The sequence below is a fragment of the Salmo salar genome, chromosome ssa15 (genome assembly GCF_905237065.1).
Source record: "Salmo salar chromosome ssa15, Ssal_v3.1, whole genome shotgun sequence".
Classification (NCBI taxonomy): Eukaryota; Metazoa; Chordata; class Actinopteri; order Salmoniformes; family Salmonidae; genus Salmo; species Salmo salar.
Genome location: NC_059456.1, coordinates 53,007,162 through 53,032,493, shown reverse-complemented (window position 1 = coordinate 53,032,493; position 25,332 = coordinate 53,007,162). Strand labels below are relative to the sequence as shown.

The following is a 25,332-nucleotide window of genomic DNA, read 5'->3' as shown; positions in this document are numbered from 1 at the left end:
TAAAACGCCTGTCTCCAGATTGCATCTTAAAACTAAGAACAACCTGTCATGCCTGCTCCTGCTCTGCCTCCCCAGCATTACACACTCAAGCCACCATCAGTACGCACACCTGCCTTCCCCCCGTCATGCGCATCAGCGATCATTGGACTCACGTGGACTCAATTACTTGTGTCATTACCTTCCCTATATCTGTCTGTTCCCAAGCTCTGTTCCCTGCTTCGGGATTAATTGTCTCATGTCCGTGTTACCTGTGTTCTGACGCTGTTCCTGTCTTGTTCCCCTTGTCTGTTCCCGAATAAATGTCTGACTCCCCGTACCTGCTTCTCCTGTCCGGAGTCTGTCTTTACACAACCATGGCATCCGTGACAGAGAGGGAGAAGCGTTTATCCATGTATAATGGTAAAATAATCTAGCCTGTCAAAAAGTCATTTTAATTGCAAGTTAAAGCGTACTGTTAGCTAGCTAACATTGTACCTTGCTAGTTGGTTAGATTTAGCTACCTGTATATTCATGCCGGGTAGTAATGTTATGAGTTGGGATTATGGTTCATGTTTTAGTTAGCTAGCTAGCTACACTACCGTTCAAAAGTTTGGGGTCACTTAGAATTGTTCTTGTTTTTGAAAGAAAAGCAAATTTTTTGTCCATTAAAATAACATCAAATTGATCAGAAATACAGTGTAGACATTGATAATGTTGTAAAAAGCTATTGTAGCTGGAAAAGGCAGATTTGTTATGGAATATCTACATGGGCGTACAGAGGCCCATTATCAGCAACAATCACTCCTGTGTTCTAATGGCACGTTGTGTTAGCTAATCAAGTTTATCATTTTATAAGGCTAATTGATCATTTGAAAACCCTTTTGCAATTATGTTAGGACATCTGAAAAGTATTATTCTGATTAAAGAAGCAATAAAACTGGCCTTCTTTAGACTAGTTGATTATCTGGAGCATCGGCATTTGTGGGTTCGATTACAGGCTCAAAATGGCCAGAAACAAAGACATTTCTTCTGAAACTTGTCAGTCTATTCTTGTTCTGAGAAATGAATGCTATTCCATGCGAGAAATTGCCAAGAAACTGAAGATCTCGTACAACGCTGTGCACTACTCCCTTCACAGAACAGCAAAAATTGGCTCTAACCAGAATAGAAAGAGGAGTGGGAGGCCCCGGTGCACAACTGAGCAAGAGGACAAGTACATTAGAGTGTCTATTTTGAGAAACAGACGCCTCACAAGTCGTCAACTGGCAGCTTCATTAAATAGTACCCGCAAAACACCAGTCTCAACGTTAACAGTGAAGAGGCGGCTCTGGGATGCTGGCCTTCTAGGCAGAGTTGCAAAGAAAAAGCCACATCTCAGAATGGCCAATAAAAAGAAAAGATTAAGATGGGCAAAAGAACACAGACACTGGACAGAGGAACTCTGCCTAGAAGGCCAGTATCCTGGAGTCGCCTCTTCACTGTTGACGTTGAGACTGGAGTTTTGCGGGTTTTGCCATAATATATGGTCTCTCTAGGAACAAAACAAAACTGTTACCCTCCTTCCCGGGTTCTCCCCTGCTGATTATTTCTCAGTATCTATATGGAACAAAAATATAAACGCAACATGCAACAATTTCAAATATTTTACTGAGTTACAGTTCATATAGAAAATCAATCTATGGATTTCACATGACTGGGAATAGAGATATGCATCTGTTGGTTACAGATACCTTTCAAAAAAAAGTTAGGGGTGTGGATCAGAAAACCAATCAGTATCTGGTGTGACCACCATTTGCCTCATGCAGTGCAACACATATCCTTTGCATAGAGTTGATCAGGCAGTTGATTGTGGCCTGTGGAATGTTATCCCACTCCCCTTTAATGGCTGTGTATTGGTGGAAACTGGAACACGCTGTCATACACGTCGATCTAGAACATCCAAAACATGCTCCATGGGTAAAATGTCTTACAGAGCATGTGAGCGGAGTTGAGCGGTCAGAAATCCCGTTCATTGCTCCTGGAGTGGTGCTTGCCCTCCACTCCAGCGCAGCATTTCCTTTCGCTCACGGGGGAAAAAAATGCCACACCAAATTCGCTTCATTCATTAAAATCACAATTTAACCAACACCCATCTATTTTTGTGACTACCTGGACCTACCATTTGGTTTTGAAGTATTGGAACCAAACCATATGGATTTGAATGAAAAGTATTTGAATACACTTGAAAAGGTGAATGTAAGCTTACGTCATTTCAAATAGGCTACATGTTATATTAAACAGCATATAAACACTCTAAATAGGTCAGGAGCCAGACAGAAGGAAGAAGGAACAAAAAATAATGATTTAGGCTATATTATTTCAAATATTTCAAGGCTATAGCCTACAAAGAAATAAATTGTGAAGAAATTGCGAGTGTGCAACATGGTAGGGACACGAAGAGCTCAGCATTTGTGACCGACCAGCTCGATTCGGTTTTATGTAGCAAAATTTGAAATTGTGTTTTTTACATTGGATAAAAGTAGAGATTCAAAGCTAGAAAATTATATATCATACACTACAGTTGAGGAACAATGGGAAAGTAATTCTGCTTTGAAAGTTGATAAACTTGTAATCTCACATTTGAAAAATGGCTCTTCTTCATCTACACCCATTCAGCATCCTTCACACCCTCTTAAGCCTTAGCCCCGCCCTTCTCTTTAAGGATTCAGATGTGAGGCCATGTACTAAACAACCAAAGATTTCAAGGCTGGTTTATACTACGGGTATATTTGTCAATTCAATCTGGAGTGCCAGACTGAGCCCTGGGTGTTTGCAAACTCAGAACGTTGTCAGAATGTCAGTTCGTAAATTCAGAGCGTTTGGCTCTCGGAGTGTTCAGAGTGCACACTGGACGCTCTGGCCGAGGAGTAGGGTTGATCCGAGTATTCTGATCGAACAGCAGCAGTCAAACTCCCAAGATAACTGGCTAACGTTGGCTAGCTTGCTAGCTACTTCCAGACACATGAGAGAACAGCTAACTCTGCCCCTTTTACTCGCCTTAGCATAGCTGGTTAGAATGTTATGTTATCCAGAGCGTTGGTGACTGTAACTGTGCTGCTGTTAACAATTTAATTACACTTTTTTGCTGACATTTACTGACACTGGCCATATTCAACGGGTGTTGAGTGTTTCTTAATTTCGTCAGTTATTCTGCGCTATGGCACACTCAGAGGATAGTGCTCTGAAATCGGTGTAGATATCCCGTGCGAATTTACCAACTACGTCTATCGACAGTTGTCACAGTGACATGATGAACATTCTATTGAAATGGTTACTTGCATAGTGGAGTCTTTTGTTTAGACATGTAGCTAGCTAGCTAAACAATGAACCATAATCCCAACTCATAACATTACTACCCTGCATGAATCTGCAGGTAACTAACCAACCAGGTTCAATGTTAGCTAGCTAACATTAGGCTATAACTAGCAATGCAAATGGCTCTGAAATACGAATAATATTACTACACAGATCATACATGTAACGTTAGCTAGCAAGCCAGCCAGCTAACGTTAGCTAGCTACCCAACAGTACGCTTTAACTTGAAACAAAAACGGCTTTCTGACAAAATTAGGAACGTGTAATATCTGAAAATCTAGCTAGCTAGACTATCTTTCCCGTATACATGGATGGACGCTTCTCCCTCTCTGTCATGAATGCCATGGTTGCCCTTAGTTTGAAGATGTAATCCAGAGGTGTTTTATACAGCCTTCTGTGTGTTCTCTTTTCAACTCATATTTGCAATCAAAGGCCAGAATTTTCTCCATCTCCGTACATATCATATTCTAATGCCACCGGGCCTTCCACTGATTTCAAAACTTGGTCCTCCAGAAACTTAAAAAAAAAGCTGCGTTAGAATGGATTACCTACAAATACTGATCAGCTTATGTTATAGACAGAAGCGCGGCAGACCTAATCCGAAGTCATCTTTCGGCATGTCTAGCTCATCCATTATCTCAGCCAATCATGGCTAGCGGGAAGGTTCCTGACTTTTTCCATGGCTAAACCAACTAGGCTCGTAGTTTAACAATTTAATTTGTATTTACAGATGGCATACAGGTTTGTTATTAATGCACATGAAAGTTCACATGTTACAGAAGGCATTTCTGCCCAAAAAGGCATACAAAAATAATAATATTTACGTTCAAATGGCTATCCTCTAAAGTGGTGACGTGTGACATACGCCCAGTTTCCTGAAACGAGTCACATGTTGTTGTATTAAATCATTATAGCTTATATATTGTGCATTATAGACTGTGACTTAGAATAAATACAAAATAAATGAAAAATGACTAAGTACCTTTGAATTCATTTTTAGAAACACGAGTTTGGCTTCAGGCTCATGCGATGGTGCCTGGAGAGCAGGCCGAGAGCAGAGAATAACCTCTCCACACTTGCAAAGCCACTGGGGATCCTTTTGGTCATTCTTGCCAGCCTGGGCAGAGATGCAGAGTTAGTTTTTGAAATTTTTCTATTAGTAGGCCTAAAGGTTTTTCGGCAAAATATGCCAGGACTGTTGGGCCAAAATCAATTATGGCCTATTGTATAGACAATAGAACAAAAATGAAAGAAACGTTTAAGAGATCTGATCTTTAGTTTATAAATACTTTGCTACAATGACACACTTAGTTATCTGCCCACCTCGTTCCTTCTTTTAGCATGTGCATGTAGTAAGTACACCATCATCATCTTTCGGGATGTGTCTTTTCAGATTCTATAATGATTATTTAGTTGTGGACACTACATCACCCCACTCCCTCTCTTGCTCTTGGTCCTCATCTTTGTAAGTCACCTTGATTTAGCACCTGTGTGTTTTATCAGTTCCTTATTGAACATATTTAGCGAACTCCATGACAGTAGCTAAAGCAAGGGGCTATAGCAGCACACAAGTAGACTATAAATGCTTGCTGGGCCAGGCATGCCCTGAGCTTGTGAAGTGAGTGCTACTGGAGCCCTACTGGAGAGAAATTGGAGCGAGGAAGAAGGCTGACACTCCAGCCTTTGGAAATTTCGCTCCACACTCCAGACATACTCTGATGTCTGGTGAGTATGCAGGCCATGGAAACAACTGGGACATTTTCAGCTTCCAGGAATTGTGTACAGATCCTTGCGACATGGGGCCATGCATTAGCATGCTGAAACATGAGGTGATGGCTGCGGATGAATGGCACGACAATGGGCCTCAGGATCTCATTACAGTATCTCTGTGCATTCAAATTACCATTGATAAAATGCAATTGTGTTCGTTGTCCGTAGCTTATGCCTGCCCATACCATAACCCCAATGCCACCATGGGGCTCTCTGTTCACAATGTTGACATCAGCAAACCGTTAGCCCACAGTACACCACGCACATGGCCTGCGGTTGTGAGGCCGGTTGGACGTACGGACAAATTATCTTGGACGTATTGACAAAGTCCAAATGACGTTGAACATTCAATTCTCTGGCAACAGCTCTGGTGTACATTTCCTGTAGTCAGCATGCCAATGTCACGCTCCTTCAAAACTTGAGACATCTGTGGCATTGCTAATTTTAGAGTGGCCTTTTATTGTCCCCAGCATGAGGTGCACCTGTGTAATGACCATTCTGTTTAATCAGCTTCTTGATATGCCACACCTGTCAGGTGGATGGATTATCTTGGCAAAGGATAAATGCTCACTAACAGGGATTTAAACAAATTTGTGAACAGAATTTGAGAGAAATAAGCTTTTTGTGCATTTTATTTTATCTCATTAAACATGGAACCAACATGTTGCTTTTTCATTTTTGTTCAATATACTTGAGCTACTCATGAGCTACTCATTGACAGCCCACAAGCTACCAGATATGCAGTTTTCTGCAAAGTTGCAAACTTTGGTAGGCTGATGGAAGGCTACTGTAAGTCAGCGGGAGAATCTCAATTGAATACTCCTCGTGCCCGCTCTCCTTCTAAAAATCCATTGGATGAGAAAGCCAGAGGTCCTTCCCTACTGACCTTCTCCTCCAATGGGTTTTTAGAAGGAGGCGAGGAGAGAGGACACGAGCAATTTAAATTCACAGTGAAGCCAAATCAGACATGCCCGTGCTCATCATACCTCTGACAGGTAAAGTGAAATGACAAAATGAGTTTGTGGTACATACCTCTCAAATGATATATAACAACACCCTGAGAGCATCAGACATGAAACAACAATACAACAGCACAACCAAATGTTATTTTGCAGGTGCCTATTCATTTTTAACACCAGTGGTGCAACTAGAGCTTTCTAACTGCACTGAACCAACACAGTGGTGCAACTAGAGCTTTCTAACTGCACTGAGCCAAAACAGTGGTGCAACTAGAGCTTTCTAACTGCACTGAGCCAAAACAGTGGTGCAACTAGAGCTTTCTAACTGCACTGAACCAAAACAGTGGTGCAACTAGAGCTTTCTAACTGCACTGAGCCAAAACAGTGGTGCAACTAGAGCTTTCTAACTGCACTGAACCAACACAGTGGTACAACTAGAGCTTTCTAACTGCACTGAACCAACACAATGGTACAACTAGAGCTTTCTAACTGCACTGAACCAACACAGTGGTGCAACTAGAGCTTTCTAACTGCACTGAACCAACACAGTGGTACAACTAGAGCTTTCTAACTGCACTGAACCAACACAGTGGTACAACTAGAGCTTTCTAACTGCACTGAACCAACACAATGGTGCAACTAGAGCTTTCTAACTGCACTGAACCAAAACAGTGGTGCAACTAGAGCTTTCTAACTGCACTGAACCAACACAGTGGTGCAACTAGAGCTTTCTAACTGCACTGAACCAACACAGTGGTACAACTAGAGCTTTCTAACTGCACTGAACCAACACAATGGTGCAACTAGAGCTTTCTAACTGCACTGAACCAAAACAGTGGTGCAACTAGAGCTTTCTAACTGCACTGAACCAACACAGTGGTGCAACTAGAGCTTTCTAACTGCACTGAACCAAAACAGTGGTGCAACTAGAGCTTTCTAACTGCACTGAGCCAAAACAGTGGTGCAACTAGAGCTTTCTAACTGCACTGAACCAAAACAGTGGTGCAACTAGAGCTTTCTAACTGCACTGAACCAAAACAGTGGCGTTGGGGGGGGAGCAAAACTTTCCACCCGGCAAAACCATTAATCTTGAGGCAACAGGGGGAGGAGGTGTAACATGCCATTTGTTAATTATTATATAATATATAATATGGATCTAATATGGATCTATTTTAATACAGACCAGCTCAAAACATGACTAATTATTGAAAATGACAAATTGCCCAATGGATCATTATACTATTTTGGTTAAAAAGTGGGGGTATAAAAACATATGTTTGCTCCCCTATTTTGAAAGTGGGGATGCATCTGCTCTGTCTGCCCCATTGCTCGGGTGCCTATGTGAGTGTGCATATATGTGTGTCCTGACAGTGCAGCTATAGAGGATGGGACTCATTTTAAACCCTTCCCTTCAAAAGGAACATTGGATGGCTGTGGGAGGGTGAGAGGTGTGGAGTGGCGAGAGAGAGAGAGAAAGAAAGAGGGATGAGATCCATTGAGGCTGCTGTAATGTTCCGTTACACACATAATGTAAGTGCACAGAAGCACATACACGATTACACATTCAGTATGGTCTGGTCTGAATGAGGCTATTGAGACAAGGCAGATAGACCTAGTCCAGACACAACATACAAACACCCAAACACAAAACACAAAACATAAGAAACAACCACCCCCAATCAAACACAAACAGACATCCTCCACACAATCCCACCCACACATACCTACCCCACACAATCCCCCAGACTCATACCATTACCCACTACTCACATTGTACGATGAGCTCCACCACAGCTTCCCTGGGCTTCACATTAAACCCGTTGAACTGGCTGGTCTGGCAGCGGTAGGAGCCGGTCATCTCTCTGGACACGTTGACGATCCGCAGCACCCCGTCGTAGCTCTCAGCCTGCAGGCTCCCATCCGGCATGGGCGCCTCTTTATCGGCCCGAGACCACAGGATAATGGGCTTGGGCTTCCCTGAAACCAGACACTCGAGCTCCACCGTGTCGCCCTCCCGAACCACCAGGGGGCTCTTACCCCGTGGCACTGTCAGGTTGGGGGGAACTAAGAAAGAGAAAAACAGAGGAGGGACTGATATGGGGCTCTAGAAAGTCGGTTGGCGGAGTAAGGGGGAATGGTCGACGGGGGGAGAGGGGGAGGGATGGGAAAGCGAATGAGCATCCATGTTGCAATGGATTTGATGGAGTTTGAGTTGAGTGCTCGGTCACATACACACATTGCTAGTATGAGTTGAGTTGAGTCTCGGCCACACACACTGCTATTATGGAGAACCATGCCACGGAGAGAGTTGGAGTCATGGCTGTTAGCTTGGATTAAAGTAGGTAGGGAACAGTATGAACATTCACCAAACATGGTGATCAGCAGAGAAAGGGTTAAATGTAAGTAAGCAATGGTAAAACAATGGACAATGCAATGAAGAGCTGACGCACAAACAGACGTCATGAACGAAGGTCAAAGAGAGGAATCAATAACTAAAGTGCATCAGAAATCTGATAGATTTGCTTCGAATAAAATCAGACTTAAGGAGTCAGGTCTTGTCCTCTCTAAAAATTTGGCAAAAGAGGAGAACTTGAACCACAAATCTATACCAATGAGACTATCATCATCATAAATAATTCATTTTAGTTTTCCAGGTAAGCCAGGTGAGCACAACTTCTCATGAAAAGTATCGACCTATCTTTAAAGGTAGACTCCATGAGCAGCACCGCAGATATACTGTCTGCAAGACTTCGGTCTCAAACAGTCACACACAATATCGGCACATGTGCACGGGTTCGCTTCACGCTGTTCACACCGAAACCAGGGGTTGAAACCAAAATTATTTTCCAATCACTTCGTTCTGAACAGAACCATTATTTTGTTGGTTCCCTTCCACTGTTCCAACCAGAAAAGTTCTGAACTGGTTTGAGCCCCCAAAAAAGTACCGGTTTATATTGTTCCTTTCTATTCCTTTTTAAACTTCTAAAACATGTATTTTTTTACATTTCGCTCAACATTTAATTACTTCACCAATCAATGTGGATAGAGCAGCTTGCTGTGGAGTGGGTAAAGCAATATAATCTGTATTAGAAAGTTGTTAAGAGCAAGTTGTGTTTTGCAGTAACAGCATGTTTAATCGTAATGAAAGACAAACACACACACTGTGCTCACAGTCACAGTGTAGGGTGCGAGGGTGAGGGGAGAACGAGAGGATGGAGGAAGCTTGCCTTGAAGCGATGGGCATCTTGTTATAACATGCATTAGGCCCACAGAATTATACCTACGAAGGAGCAGCTTCTATGGAGGAACTTTGAATCTCTTTGAACTTCCAAGTTGGTTTAATGTTGGACCAGAGCAAACATTTCAAAGATAATTCGTAAAAATCAAAATAACTTCACAGATCTTCATTGTAAAGGGTTTAAACACTGATTCCCATGCCTGTTCAATGAACCATAATCAATTAATAAACATGCACCCGTGGAACGGTCATTAAGACACTAATAGCTTACAGACAATAGGCAATTAAGGTGACAGTTATGAAAACTTAGGACACTAAAGAGGCCTTTCTACTGACTTTGAAAAACACCAAAAGAAAGATGCCCAGGGTCCCTGCTCATCTGTGTGATCGTGCCTTAGGCATGCTACAAGGAGGCATGAGGACTGCAGATGTGGCCAGGACAATAAATTGCAATGTCCGTACTGTGAGACGCCTAAGACAGCGCTACAGGGAGACAGGACGGACAGCTGATCGTCCTAGTAGTGGCAGACCACGTGTAACAACACCTGCACAGGATCGGTACATCTGAACATCACACCTGCGGGACAGGTACAGGATGGCAACAACAACTGCCCCGAGTTACACTAGGAATGCACAATCCCTCTATCAGTGCTCAGACTGTCCGCAATAGGCTGAGAGAGGCTGGACTGAGGGCTTTTAAGCCTGTTGTAAGGCAGGTCCTCACCAGACATCACCGGCAACAACATCGCCTATGGTCACAAACCCACCGTCACTGGACCAGACAGGACTGGCAAAAAGAGCTCTTCACTGACGAGTCGCGGTATTGTCTTACCAGGTGTGAAAGACGGATTTGCGTTTATCGTCGAAGGAATGAGCATTACACCAAGGCCTGTACTCTGGAGCGGGTTCAATTTGGAGGTGGAGGGTCCTTTAGGGCGGTGTGTCACAGCATCATCGGACTGAGCTTGTTGTCATTGCAGGCAATCTCAATGCTGTGCGTTACAGGGAAGACATCGTCCTCCCTCATGTGGTAGCCTTCCTGCAGGCTCATCCTGACATGACCCTCCAGCATGACAATGCCACCAGCCATACTGCTCGTTCTGTGCGTGATTTCCTGCAAGGCAGGAATGTCAGTGTTCTGCCATGGCCAGCGAAGAGCCCAGATCTCAATACCATTGAGCATGTCTGGGACCTGTTGGATCGGAGGGTGAGGGCTAGGGCCATTCCCCCCAGAAATGTCTGGGAATTTGCAGGTGCCCTGGTGGAAGAGGGCACCTGCAAAAACTGACAAATATGGTGCAGTCCATGAGGAGGAGATGCGCTGCAGTACTTAATGCAGCTGGTGGACACACCAGATACTGACTGTTAGTTTTGATTTTGACCCCCCCTTTGTTCAGGGACACATTATTCCATTTCTGTTAATCCCATGTCTGTCGAACTTGTTCAGTTTATGTCTCAGTTGTAGAATCTTGTTATGTTCATACAAATACTTACACATGTTAAGTTCGCTGAAAATAAACGAAGTTGACAGTGAGAGGGTGTTGCTATTTTTGCTGAGTTTAGAATTAAAAACCTATCTTACCTTTTTGCAGTTAATAAATCCAATGTGAAACGTGGTAGCTATAGTATCTTTAACTTGGATTGGAAAAGTACATCCATTCTTCTCTAATTAAACATCTCACCTTAATTTATGAATTACGCTTGTAATGTCGTCAGTAGGCTACCATAAGCTATGCTTCAGATGGGAAGGGCAGGTAGCTTACACACACACGCACACCCAGTGTCAAAGATTCCCAGCTGGCAAGCAGATGCTGGAATACGTTTCTGAGTGACAGAGTGAGGGCTTTGCATAGGCTCTTTGTTGCAATTTTTGCAGAATATAAAAAAACGTTATTAACCAGTTCCTATGCTTTTAAAATAACAGTTCCGTTCTGGAACAGTATAGATCACTTTTGTTATCGGCTCGGGTTCTGTCCCTCAAATAATTGTGTTATTTATTTTCAGTTCTTTTCCCTTAACCGGTTTCAACCCTTGACGAAAGCAGAGACATTGAACCCCATGCGTCAAGTTGTTGGCCCGGAAATTGACCCATTATGCTGTTTACTTTCTGCATCTACATCATATCGCTGAGTCTACCTTTAAGCACAACAACAACAAATCTAGATCAAACAAGAAAATCTGTTCCCGCACACAGTTAAGGCTTCTCCAAAACTCTGAGGATACAAACCATTCAACAAAAAGTTATTCCTGAACTCTCTACATCTGGTGATGGATGCAGAACCATTAGCAGGGTCAAACAACAAAGTTTGTCCCTATAAATATGTAGTTGGAGGGGAAGTTGAAGCGGCAAGTAGTGAGTGGACATTGAAGAAACAGGGGCAGGGTTCAGAGTAAAAGAGTTCCCTGTGTGTGTGTGTGTGTCTATGTGTCCGTGTGTGTGTGTGTGTGTGTGCGTGTACGTACTGTACATGCATGCGTGCATTTGTGTCCTGGGGCTGAGGATAAAATACATTGGCACTGGCAGGTTGGATCAACGGGGTAATCTAGTGGGCTGGACACAGTAAACTTGTTAAATTAGAAAACCTGCCTATAAAACACAGCCTCTTTGTGTGTGTGTGTGTGTGTGTGTGTGTGTGTGTGTGTGTGTTTATGCGTGCGTGTCTAAACTCAGAGACAGATTTGCAGCTCTGATCCAAATAAACAATGCAATAAACACCAACCAGTCATGAAATCATACCCAACAAACCTCAGACATTACACCAAAGCTCTAGCTCTTGACTTCAACACAACCCTCAATGGACTCAAATGATGTTGAAATTCCACCCAATCATTTGAAGCAATATTGAAACTCCACTTCCAATAAATCTGTATCATGATGATAGTGATGAAATAACAGTCAATCTGACCCAGAAAGAATGAAATCCCTTTTTTTCTGACACGGGTTACGTGATCTACGTGATGTTCGGTCTGAACCTAAAGACTAGCAAATAAAACACCCTTTTCACCATGTCTTCTTAAATGGGAAGACAGACGGGTACAATGCATACGGTACGTAACTAGTAAATATCTATTAAACCACAACACATACATCAGTCGCTAATGAAGAATTTATCCAACGTTTAACTACATCCATTATTTGTTTTCACTAGGGACATCACTGCAACAATGGGTAGTAAAAAGAAATTGTAACCACGATGAATGGTCAACCACTAGCAAAGTACATAACAACAAGATGGACTAGAGTCATTTTCTCACTATCTCTAGTGATCACATAACACCAATCCATGACACACTTTCATAGCATATTGTCCCCTTTTGCTAATTTTACCCAGTTCTACACAACAGTTCTGAATATCCAGTGTGGCAATGCAACCACACATTTGGACAACAGGCCATTAGAGTTTCGACATGAGGCATATTCTCTGAGTTGCCATACCAACATGAAGGCCGTCTTTCCATGTCTCTCTAGCCCAGTGGACTGTTACAGCTGCTGGACTGTGCTCTTGGCTGGAGAATGCCATCGTAATGAAACCATGTGGAGCTGTTGCTGCTGCTGCCGCCATCGTCCTCGTGTGGCAACACACTCTCTCTGTCACTGGTTAGTGTGTGTGTGTGTGTGTGTGTGACAGTTAAAGAAGCACACGCATCTTGAACTGTGTGTGCCTGCTGAGGTGTGTGTGCTTGCATGCATGTGCAAGGTGTGTTTGAGTGAAAGGGTTGATTTCCCCACAGACCCTCAGTGCCAGGCAGGGGCCGGACCCTCTGTTTGTACCGCAGCCAGGCTGTGTCTTCCAGGGATCTGCCACTACCACCACAACAGACACCTGGCTCTGTGAGCTGACTGCCAATATGGAATGTTTGTTGCTTGTTATTTTTATACAGCTCAGGCATATGTGTGGGGTCAGAAGGACGGCACGCATGACACAAAAAATAAATAAACAACAACTCAACTGGCCTCTTTGGGTGAGTGCTGTGACATCACTTCCCATTGCTATGGTAACGCTGCACTCTGCTCAAGTGAGTGTGTTTTCGAGAAAGACAGAGAGAGAGAGAGAGACTGTGTGTGTGATGGCTCTAAGCCAGTGACTCGACTGCTCTGTGACAGCGCTCTCTGTGGAGCCACTCCTCTGAGCTTCACCCCTGTGGGGACAGTGTGTGTGTGTTTTTGTGTGTGTGTGTTGGCCTTCAGGAATATACTGTGTCTGTCCTGCGGGGGCTCAAAAGGGCTTAGCAGGCTGACAGACCGCGAGGGCACAGGGGAGAAACTAACACCACTCACAGGCACTGAGGCTCCACACACAGGGGCATTCCTCCAGGCCTAGATTGTATGTGTGTGTGTGTGCGCTTGGGTGAGTAAGTGCGAGCGTGCGTTCATGTTTGTATGTGTGTGAGCCCTGATGCCTATCGCGGTGCTTTCTTCTCCCAAGAAACTCCACACTGAACATCACTGAAAGGTTTGTGGTCTACCCATATGATTGTCACCATGGCAAATGAGATTCTTCACAGGCATGATGATTGTCATTTCACAAACAGGGGCTCACAGCAGCCTCCTCCATCATTGAAAGAGGTTTTATTTTTATGGTTAGACTTACAGACTAATTTACAACAAAATACGATCTTTTAGAAGAGGATTTCATTAAGCTGACGTACAATATGCAGTTCATTAAGTACAAGTCAACAGCAATAGACTTGGTTGGTTGAATCGACAGAAAATAGAAACTAAATACAGTGACTCACTCAGCCCTACCTTCAGTGAGTCAGTGTGGAAAACCAATCCCACAGCTACCAACTGACCCACGGCAACCACAACACAAACAGGTACAGGGCTGTCAGGATTAGGTGTCCGCAGATTGGCGAGGGCGTATTTTTTTGTTGTTGATAAACTGAGCAAGACGCATCTGCAACAACACATAAAACCTAATTAAATTCTGCCCCAAAACAATGACAATTTCTCTCAACCAGTGGCGTATTTGCTTTTTAGGTAGCGCTGATGCTGACCTATGATAAGCAGTGCCCACTTTGTCAAAGGCAGGGACGCAAAATATTTACCTTGTCCATTCCCAGTACGCCTCTCGAGGAGGCTGTTGGAGAGACGCCTCGCTGCGGCACTCCACCAACATTCAGTATTTTTTTTATCTAACATAAATCATGTATAGTAGCAGATATACAGTTCATTTGGAAAGTATTCAGACATCTTAACGTTTTCCACATTTTGTTACGTTACAACCGTATTCTAAAATTGATTAAATAAATACAAATTATCATCAATCTACACACAATACCCCACAATGTCAATGCAAAAACAGGTTTTTAGAATGTTTGCAAATTTTCTAAAAACCTGAATACTTATGTAAATGTGATATTTCCTTCATAAAAATTTTTTAAAAAGTTTTGCTTTGTCATTATGGGTTATTATGTGTAGATTGGTGAATAAACAATACAAATATTTATACATTTTAGAATAAGGCTGTGTGGAATGTGGAAAAAGTGAAGGGTTCTGAATACTTTCTGAATGCACTGATAGGATATTATAGAAAGAGTATGTGACATTTTCTGTAGCCTGGAGATGGAAAATGTTTACATCAAGCAGGTTTCTCTAATCAAATAGCCTGACGTAAATGGCGCCCAATCAAATAAAAATGTGCTGACATGTTAACAAACATATTGTAACGGGTGTCGTAATGATTGGACCAAGGTGCAGCGGGAACGTGTATACTCATCTTCTTTAATTGGTCAAAAAGAAGGAAAAAACAAACAAAACACGTATACAAACACAACGACCGCCACTAACAGTCCTGTCATGTGCTCAGACACTAAACAAGGAGACAACTACCCACAATTCCCATTACAAACACACCCCTATACATAGGACCTTCAATCAGAGGCAACGAGGAACAGCTGCGTCCAATTGAAGGCCAATCCCAATTAACTAAACATAGAACTAAACAACCTAGATCTAACATAGAAATACACTAACCTAGAACATAACCCAAAAAACACCAGAACACTCTAAACAAACACCCCTCTACATAACACATAGCCCAACAAACCCCAAACCACATAAAACAGACACGTCCTGCCACGTCCTGAACAAACTACAATAACAAATAACCCCTTTACTGGACAGAACGTGACACATATCCTAAAAACAGGACAGGTCAAAGTAAAATGGACAACATGGTATGGACAATCAGGCTACTCACAACTAGTGACCAGGAGTTTTATCCCGTGGGCTAAATTGTCATGATCTGTGGTTTCAAGTTTGTATCCTTAAAATGTTTTATGAGCTGATCATAGCGAAAAAGAAAATACTTCTGCATTTCCCGCTATGTAAACACATTGCAAATAGGCTCAGGATAACTCCTTCTGAACGGCTGATATTCAGAGCTCAAAAAGCCAAATTTAATCAGGAATCAGGACTAAAAAAGACAATGCAATACCTGTTTTATAAACGGTGGGCCTACCACATGAATGGGCATTCATAAAATGATATTGCGGGCAGACATGGTAGGCTACACCCAGTAAGCACAGACCAACGCCTACCACATAGATGGGCACTCCTAAAATGTAATTTCAGACGATACTATAGGCCAGGGATGGGATCTCGAGTCCTCTGGGGCCTGATTGGTGTCACACTTTTTCCCCAACACATCTGACACCAATAATCAACTAATCATGATCTTCAGTTTAGAATGCAATTAGTTTAATCAGCTGTGTTGACTAGGGATGGGGAATAAGTGTGACACCACTCCGGCCCGAGGACTGGAGTTTCCCCATCTCTGTTGTAGGCTGTACCTGAGTAAACACGGACCGAAGCTGATGCCTTTTGGACATATTTTCTTGGCGCAGTCTGGACCGGCATGATTTCCATGTCCATGGAGAAAATAATTGGTCCACTCCGGACCAAATCTGAACCAGTCATATACGTCTATGTTTGGTTGGACCAGCCTTGGTATGGCCCAAATATAGACTACTATAAATGACATATTTTCAAAGTTTCATTCAGAACCAAAAATGAGGCTGATTTCAACATCCGGAAAATATGTATTTTCAATACACGGAAAATACACATTTTCAACGTTCGGGAAAATACCTATTTTCAACTTTCATTCAGAACCTGATTTCCATGTCTGGAAATTCGTCTTTACACCTTTCATTCAGAACCTAAATTGAACCTAATTTCAACGTCTGGAAAAATACATATTTTACAAGTCTTTTCAGCGACATTTGGTTACTAGGAATATTCTTGTAGGGGTGGCAATTTTTTGTCTCCCCTAGGGCGGCAGAATGGCCAGGATGGGCCCTGAACAGGTAACTGAAGGTATCATGAGTCAACGTGAATGTGCCATCCAGGATTCCTTTATCAGGCTCAGTGAGCCGGACTGAAGGCCTAGAGCAGATCAACAAACAGTTCACATCACATCAGCAACGTCTGCAGTGGCAGCCATGACAGTTCACTACAGTCACCAGATAACATGGTCACTGGGATGATCAGAACCTCTCACTTCCTGTTAGTCCTGATGAGAGAGGGATGGACGATTGAACTAAGGACAATGTGGCATCGATGACTCAAACATTTGTTCTAGTATCAAAATTGACTAAAATTGTAAATAGGATAATTCTGGTCATGAAGTCAGTCCCGTCTAAAACGGAGTTTGGAACCTAAGTGTGTTACAAATCATGCCCCCTTTTGCCAAGCTCAACATGCAAATCGCCCTTCCGCCCAGTTCGCTTCCCTTCATTGAATGGGGCTCCGTTGATTAATCGCCCCCAACCAACGCGTTCAAAGGATCACAGACCTTTTAAACTGAAAAGTCCTTTACGAATTGACATAAAACGCATGCTTCCAGCAGGATGCTCAGCCAACAACTATGGTTTGCATGCCCTGCTGAAGGACCCTATCAAGCGGGAATAGGTGGTTGTAGTTCATTGGTCCCCAGTGGTGGTGAGTATACCGGTAGCTAGACCATAGACTGCTGGTTATGTATATTTTGATAATCTTTATCACTGTCATCGCTAGCATAGCTGATGTTAGATAGCTAGCTACCATCTAGCTACTATCTGGCTAACGTTAGCCTACCTCAATACATTTACATTACATTTTAGTCATTTAGCAGACGCTCTTATCCAGAGCAACTTACAGTAGTGAATGCATTTATTAATTTTTTTGTACTGGCCCCCCGTGGGAATCAAACCCACAACCCTGGCGTTGCACACACCATGCTGGCATTGCAAGCACCATGCTCTACCAACTGAGCCACAGGGAAGACTAATACAACTCTGATTTGGCTTAGAAACACAATAACTTTTGAAAAGGAGGCAAATAATTAGTAGGAAAACCTTTTATCATGATTGTGAAGACACCAGATTGACTTTAGATGCAGTATAACCATTTTTTTTTTTAACTAACCCAAGATTGACCAGAGCCTGTCATTTGCAATGGGAGCAAATTAATCATAGTGGGCAGAAAAAGCAAAGAGGTGGGCAGAGCCAATAACGAGCTAGTGAGATCCTATTGGCGCGTTTTAGCATATTTACGTTAGGTAACGTGTGCAACAACTCAATTTGCCCTTGCACTCCTTCTAAACAATGCAATGTTTTGAAACTTTGTGTAAAGTCTAAAACGCAGTCCACTCTGTTTGTTAAAAGATTCTAGTTTTGGAAACAGAAAACTGTATGGAGATCAAATGCTTCATCAATGGGACAATATGCAGAATGTCGGCCAAAATCCATATGGCTCCATCTTCTTCCACTGCCGGCCACTGGGATTCCTCTCATCACCATATTTGGTAGTGAGTGGAAACACCAACTGGATGCTTCACATTTACACATCCAGTGAAATATCTGGCTCATTGTTCTATCTGTGGTATAACTTTAGCAAGCTAACTAAGATTGAGGGGACCACCGTATTTTAGCTAGCTAACATTAGGATTGCTGGTTATTTTTGACACACTTTGCTAATAACAGTAATGGCAACATTGACATCTCTCTCCTCATAATATGGCGAAGTTGTTTCCTATGAATTATTTACATTTTAGCAGACGCTCTTATTCAGAGTGACTTACAGAAGTGAGTGCATACGCTTTTATATTGGTTCCCCGTGGGATTCAAACCCACAACCCTGGCGTTGCCAGTGCCATACTCTACCAACTGAGTTACATGGGACTGTTTGCCTATTTTAGCAATGTCATCATATTTCCATGCCACTCTAAGTTAGAGTAATTAGACAAAATAGTCACAAGCCGCCGAGGTGCAACCCATGTCTAGGGCACAAATAAATATTGGATGCAGCTAAGGGTGGTAGTAGCGAACTCACATCGGACTACAACAGTGTACTAACTAGCAGCCCCAAACTCAAGCCAACCCAGGGCCATAGCAAAACACAGCACAGTTTGTCGCATAGTGTAACGGTTTCACCGGCCTGAATCTAATCCAATCTGTGGCCAGTCAGCCTACATCTGTAAAGCATAGAATTAGCTTCCAAATGATTTCTTGAGCTATGTTTATAATTAAGGGATGATGGCAATCGTTGATCCTGTTTTTCTGTTAGACAAAGTGCACAGTTGGGCGCCAGACAGATCCCCTGGTCATTAACGGATGCCGGTGACCTACCAGAAGGAGCAAAGGTGGGTATCATAACATGTCCAGCAATGTGATTGCGATGGATTAGCGACATCCAAAAATAATTTCATGCACTGTTCACTTGCTATTTTCACAGCTTGTCAGGCAAGAGCTCATAATAAAAATATGTCATGCGACACAAGTACCCTTGTGACACCTCCTCCGTTGTTGCCAGTCTCCCTAGACTCCTATGAAACAAAATGCAATTGACCACTTGGCTGTGTATTATATCACCCTGTCACAGGCCCTCCCAGTCAACACTACCTCATAAGATTGTCTGCTGCAGTTGTTCAAGAGATGTCCAGTTTGCAGCCGAACATGCAGCATAAAGTTGACCAGCAAAGTGGCTCTCATCAGCATCATGCAGACATATCCTCGCTGTGAGCATTCTTATGAATGGAACAGTCAGCTGCATGTTGGCAAGTATCCGGCCAGCAACCTTCACCTGTCAGCGGTAGCTTTCACAGGCTCATCATTTGTACAAATTCAGAAGGTAACCCACTTCCTTACTTTGATACATTTGATAACCCAATTGTGAAACACAATTTATATGCAAACTGAAATGATTTGTTTCTTAATTTCCACTTTTTAGATGCATACTGTATAATGTCCAGGGCGTAACATAGCCTGGTGGAACCACACTGATCTCTGTGTTCACCATTCTATTTCACTTCACATTTTATGGTATCTGAAGTGAAATATAAAGATGAATGCAGCGATCATGTAGGTTCCACCAGGCTAATCATAACCACCATTGATAATGTAATCAGTGCTCTGTGTGTGCGCGTGTTTGTGTGGCACCGACCACCAACTTTGATAAGGGGCCAGGAGCTGATCTACACTGCTATGACCATCAATGGGGTTCTGGCAAAGACCTCACCTCCAGCCTCACCTCTTGCCTTGCTCAGAATTATAACAGAATTAGGTAGGTTTAGTCTGACCTCTTCAAACTTCAACATAGTACCTGTTTGTGTGTCAGATATGACCTATCCTAAATGACATTGGTAATATAACTATGTGAGTATGTGTTCAGCCAGAACATGGAGACTTGCAAGATGATGTGATGAAGTCCAGACTGACAGACAGGCTTGATGCTGATGTCTCAGAATGGAAAGATACCTGGCACTCAGTATAACATTTTTACTAGACACAACTTTTACGTGTATTGCATTTCTTTTATGTTTTTGAATTGACTGGTATCAGTCAATATGGGGAGGGAGAAACCCTGTGTGTTCTGCACCAGGACCAGGGAACTTCTGTTGTATACGGGACAACACACAGGAAGGTGTGATCACTCTGACATGTTTGCCAAGGTAGCCCCATTACCAACATACAAAATGCTGATAGGCACAGTATCTGTATCAACTGGGAATAACAATGAAAGATTAAATGTTATATTAGCAGAACACTGCTTCTATGGTATTACATAAAGGGTTGTTTATTCTACATGAACCTGTTACTAAATGTGAAAGTTATCAAAACACTTAGTTTAGAATATCTACATAAATTCAGCAATTGCATTCTTCTCATATTACTCTGTAGGCTACTGACCTATTCAAAGCTTCCTCTGGCACCTCGCCCTGCCTGTAGTTATTGAACTCAACCTGCAGGATGTTTGTTTTTTTGTGACAGCTGGGGGCAAGGTTCTGACAGATTGGTGGTGGTAAGGACACACCCAAGAAACACCCACAGCAAACCAAATTACGTTTGGATTCTGTCATGGCCGCCAGCATTTCTTGAGCAGCAAGACAAAAAAACAAGGCCAAATCAGTGGGTGCAGTTCCCCTTTAAGTCAGTGCACTGGGGCTGAATTAAGTAGAGGAGGGTCACATAGAGTAATGTTACCTGACTCAGATATCTCAAATTAAATAAAACAAATTAGAGGTTGTCTCCAAGTCTAACCATGCTTCTGGAAGGCCAGTGGCTCTCACCAGTGTTTATTATTAATACAGCTTGGTGCCTTATTTTGAATCAGCCCTTAATTTATTTTTATGAAGTGCAGTTATTAATTTGGTTGGAGAGCCGCCGTGTGCTGTTGGGTACCCCAGGTGTGGAACTGGCCGATGATTGAGAAACTGCTTATCAGGACCAGATTCATTACTTAAACATTACTTAAACATGGAGGTGATTTTCTATCCCCAAAAGGATTCTTGTTAATCAATTACTACATGGCTCAGGCCGAGCTAGGAGCTAGGATGAAAACCAGTGGAGCTTGTAGCTCTCTGGGACTGGGTTGGAGACCACTGGGAGTAAGATGTGGAGACCACTGGGAGTAAGATGTGGAATTACAAACGTTTGTATCCCATCGCTAACAGGCAAGGTTTTCTGTCTCTTGTGTGTGCAGCCACAGGTGTAATACTGCTACAATGTTCTGTTTATGACCAATGTACCACAGGTTTTAATTCGGAGCTCAATGGGATTTAAAGACAAAGTGAAGAAGTATAGGGCTAACTGAAAACAGGTGTGTCTTATTCTCCTACTATTCCAAAAATGCTTTAACTTGTGCAATCCACTGATAAAGTTCAGCACATACTAGTTTTGATGAGGAATCTGTTTCAGAGTCAAAGTGAAGGAGGATAGGAATAAGGACAGTCAGGTTTTATTAAAGGCATGCCAAGGACGCCACCATAGGTTAGACTGAGTGTCTCTGTCTCCTCCTCTACTAAATACACCTTAACCGGCTAATGCAAAGATTACTCTTCCTGTGTTTAGAATAAACGTCTCTCTCTCTCTTTCTCGGTGTCTCTCTCTCTCTCTCTCTCTCTCCCACTCCCTCTCCCTTTCTCTCTACAGCTTCATTAAAGGTCCAATGCAGCCATTTTCATCTCAATATCAAATAATATCTGGGAAACAATTAAAGATGCACTCCAGGATCTTAAGCACAAGAAATTCGTAACATATAGTATGAATTGTATTTGTAACATCAAATCAAATTGTATTTGTCACATGAGCCGAATACAACAGGTTTACCGTGAATACAACAGCCCTTACCGTGAAATGCTTACTTACAAGCCCTTAACCAACAATGCAGAGTTTTTATTATATTTGCTAAAGTAAAAAAAATAACACAATAAAATAACAATAACAAGGCTATATACAGGGGGTACCGGTAACAAGTCAATGTGCAGGGGTACAGGTTAGTCAAGGTAACATATAACAGAAATTTCTAAATGTTTTTAAAATAATAATTTTAGCAGTGCACAATTTGATGACGTAGTACACAAAAAACGTCTGGCTCGTGGACACCACTTTCAAATCTTCTGGCTGAAATTACACAAAGTTCCAGAATGCATCTTTCAGTACCTTACTGCCATTGCATTTAAATTAAAATGCAAAAAAAGTTTTACAAAATTGCTTCTAAGCAAAGAACTTTAACTTAAGTATATTTTGAATGAAGTACTGTACTACCTTTTCAAAACCATTCGTTACTCAGTACAATTTTATAGGCTATCCATCATAATAGATCATGATGGCACTGAACGTTTGCGGGCAATTGCCCATCGGAGCCAGAAAAACTGCTCATCGCTGTTTAGTCAGTGACCAATCAAAACATGTAGTGGTAAGAAAGCTAACTAGATGTGAATGGTCATCAATTTAGCTATGGATGGCTTTAGCAGCTTGTAGCCTAGTTGTCTAGCATTCTAGCAGGCTAATGTTAGCTAGCTATACTTGCAGCTAAGTTAGCTAGCTAGCTACATGACTAACGACCACCCAATTATAATAGCCGTTACTGTGGCTAGCATGTCAGTGTCACTATGTGTGGTGGTGGCTACCTAACTAGCCATGTAAACTATCTTGGCTAGCTTACAACATTAGCTAGGCTAACATCAGTAAGTGACCTAACTAGCTAGCTAACAATAGCTTGCTTGGTCATCACATATTTAGAGAGACCTAGCTAGGAATTTTAGCTATGTACTTTGTCTAAATTAGGATAACGTTCACCTAAAAGTCAGACTCAGTAAGTCTCAGATAGAATAGGTCCATTTGTATTATTCTTTTAGCTACCTATATTTGGTTAGATCACTCAGATGATGTATGAAACCATATAATATCCAAATGTCACATAATTAAATGACATATAATGTATGTTCGCTGGGTAAAACTACTATAACTGGGGCCTGGGGCCTAACCTTTACATAAGCATTCATAACACCTTTATGAAGCAGTTCATGACATATTAATGAGAGTTTAAGTAGGCCTATCATTCATTACATTAACGTTCATGATTGATGTATTCATTCAACATCAGTGTCTCTCACAAGTAATGTTTGGTCAACTCATTATTCTAATTTTATTGTGTGTGTTTGTGAAGTGAGGGAGAACAATAGATGGGCTGGTTTAAATTAATTAATCTTGCATATAATTGTGTGAGTCTACACAAAAGGCACAGATAGACATGGACTCCACAATATTAGACAACTTTTTAGAGCAGAGAACATTTGACAAACTCACTTCAAGCCTCAGTATCTGAGAATAACAAGTATGGAAAGTTTGTGTTCGGGCTATTGTAATGTCAGTGATATGATGAACTAAGTGGCCACATGAAGCAGAATATGCAGAAATATGACATTTTTCTGATGTTGTGTAATTGCAGGTTGTGTAATTGCCACTATGCAGGTTTGGTCTACCTGAAGCATCATCTTGACACAATAACATAGGACGAGACAGAGCAGTGAATGATGCCCAAAAGGTCACAAGTTACAGGGGAGCTGGATGGGTACCTTGCCTGTGTGTCAGACAAGATGGATCTGCTTCATTCCTTTCCATACATAAAGAAGCTGTCTCTCAAACTGAACACAGTCCTGCCTGCCTCTGCAGCTTGTAAGTGTATTTTTAGCTGTGTTGGACTGCTCTTCACTGCAAAGACTCGATTCACTTTGAAAATCAGCTTCTGCTGAAACTGAACAGCAAGTTCAGAGAGAAGTGAAGGCGTTATAACAGAACTCCTTTGTTTTTGCTGAAGGAACACTACATAACCTAATGTACTTCATAAATGTAGCCTATAATTTATCAATCTATTGCAACATCTATAGACCCTTTTCTATTTCAGGGGGTCTCAATGGTTTGCTCATTCAATTAAGCTAATTATCAAGGTCAATGATTTTATTTGAAAAGTAACGCCATTTATTTTACCCCCTTTTTCTCCCCAATTTTGATCTTGTATCATCGCTGCAACTCCCCAACGGGCTCAAGAGGCGAAGGTCAAGTCATGCGTCCTCTGAAACATGACCTGTCAAACTGCGCTTCTTAATACCTGTTCGTTTATCCCGGAAGCCAGCTGCACCAATGTGTCGGAGGAAACACCGTTCAACTGACGACCGAGGTCAGCATGCAGGCGCCCGGCCCGCCACAAGAGCGCGATGAGCCAAGTAAAGTCCCCCCCGGCCAAACCCTCCCTTAACCCGGATGACGCTCGGCCAATTGTGCGCCGCCCCATGGGACTCCCGATCACGGCCGGTTGGGATTGAACCCGGGTCTGTAGTGATGCCACTAACAATGCGATGCAGTGCATTAAACCGCTGTGCCACTCTGGAGGCCTATTTTTACTTTTTAAATGAGCTACTTTTTACTTTTACTTTAGTTGTTTTTTACTCGTACACTAAAAGGGCACTATCATAACAATTTTCACGGTATTATTCCAATCTCATAGTGTGAAAATATATACAAAACACAAGAAAATCTGTATTTTGACTGCAGTAGGCCTTTAAAGGGGGACACTAAAATGAAGATTAATTGCATTTTATCTCATAGCATGAAAATGCGCCCTCCTCCGTTCCTCTCTTCCTCTTTTCTTTTCGCCAGTCTTTTAATTCTGTTGTTATTGGATGGGGAAATCTGGGCTCTCGTTTGGATACTGCCCATGAATAAACCATTAACTGTGCAATCTCAGGGTGCCCGAAAGAAAAAAAGAGGCTTGGATACTTAATGAGTGTGCAATGATTGTAAATATTAGCACTATTTTGTGTGGGGGGGGGGGGGACTAATGAAAGCTGTGGGGATAAAAGTGTAGTTAAAAGTACAGTAGAGTAGGAATATTCCTTGTCTGTGTTGTAGATAATGAGTGTTGGGCTTGGCTGGGGATGGGGGACTAGGACTGCAGTAGGGTAGAAGAGGCTGGGGTGGGCTGGAGGCTGGGCTGGGCATGGCAGGGGGTGGTTAAGCATGACTACGGCTGGAGCTGGGATAGACTGAGCTGTGCTAGTTTAGTTGGACTGGCCTGGGTCCGCGCTTGGCTGTGAGAGAGTTTCACAGTGTTCAGGATTGAGATACTTTAGACTCCATCTCTAACCAAACACTTCTAGGGCGTGAGCCCCCCATCTCTTTCCAAATACATCAACAGCGTGAGGCCCCATCTTTTTCATAACACTTCCATGGCCAGTAGCCCTGGCAGAGCTGCAGTGTAATCTGCTC

At 42.5% G+C, this 25,332-nt stretch overlaps 1 protein-coding gene across 2 annotated transcripts in view; it reads right to left on the bottom strand.

Moving 5' to 3' along the window:
• Positions 1-25,332, bottom strand: part of LOC106571582 (MAM domain-containing glycosylphosphatidylinositol anchor protein 2) — a 419,589-nt gene that overhangs the window by 129,816 nt on the left and 264,441 nt on the right. Inside the window, exon 9 of one of the 2 annotated variants that reach the window (XM_014144813.2) lies at positions 7,833-8,153. In XM_014144813.2, the coding sequence (XP_014000288.1) occupies positions 7,833-8,153 (321 nt within the window). The remainder of the gene's footprint in view (positions 1-7,832; positions 8,154-25,332) is intronic. The other variant, XM_014144816.2, reaches the window with a different exon arrangement.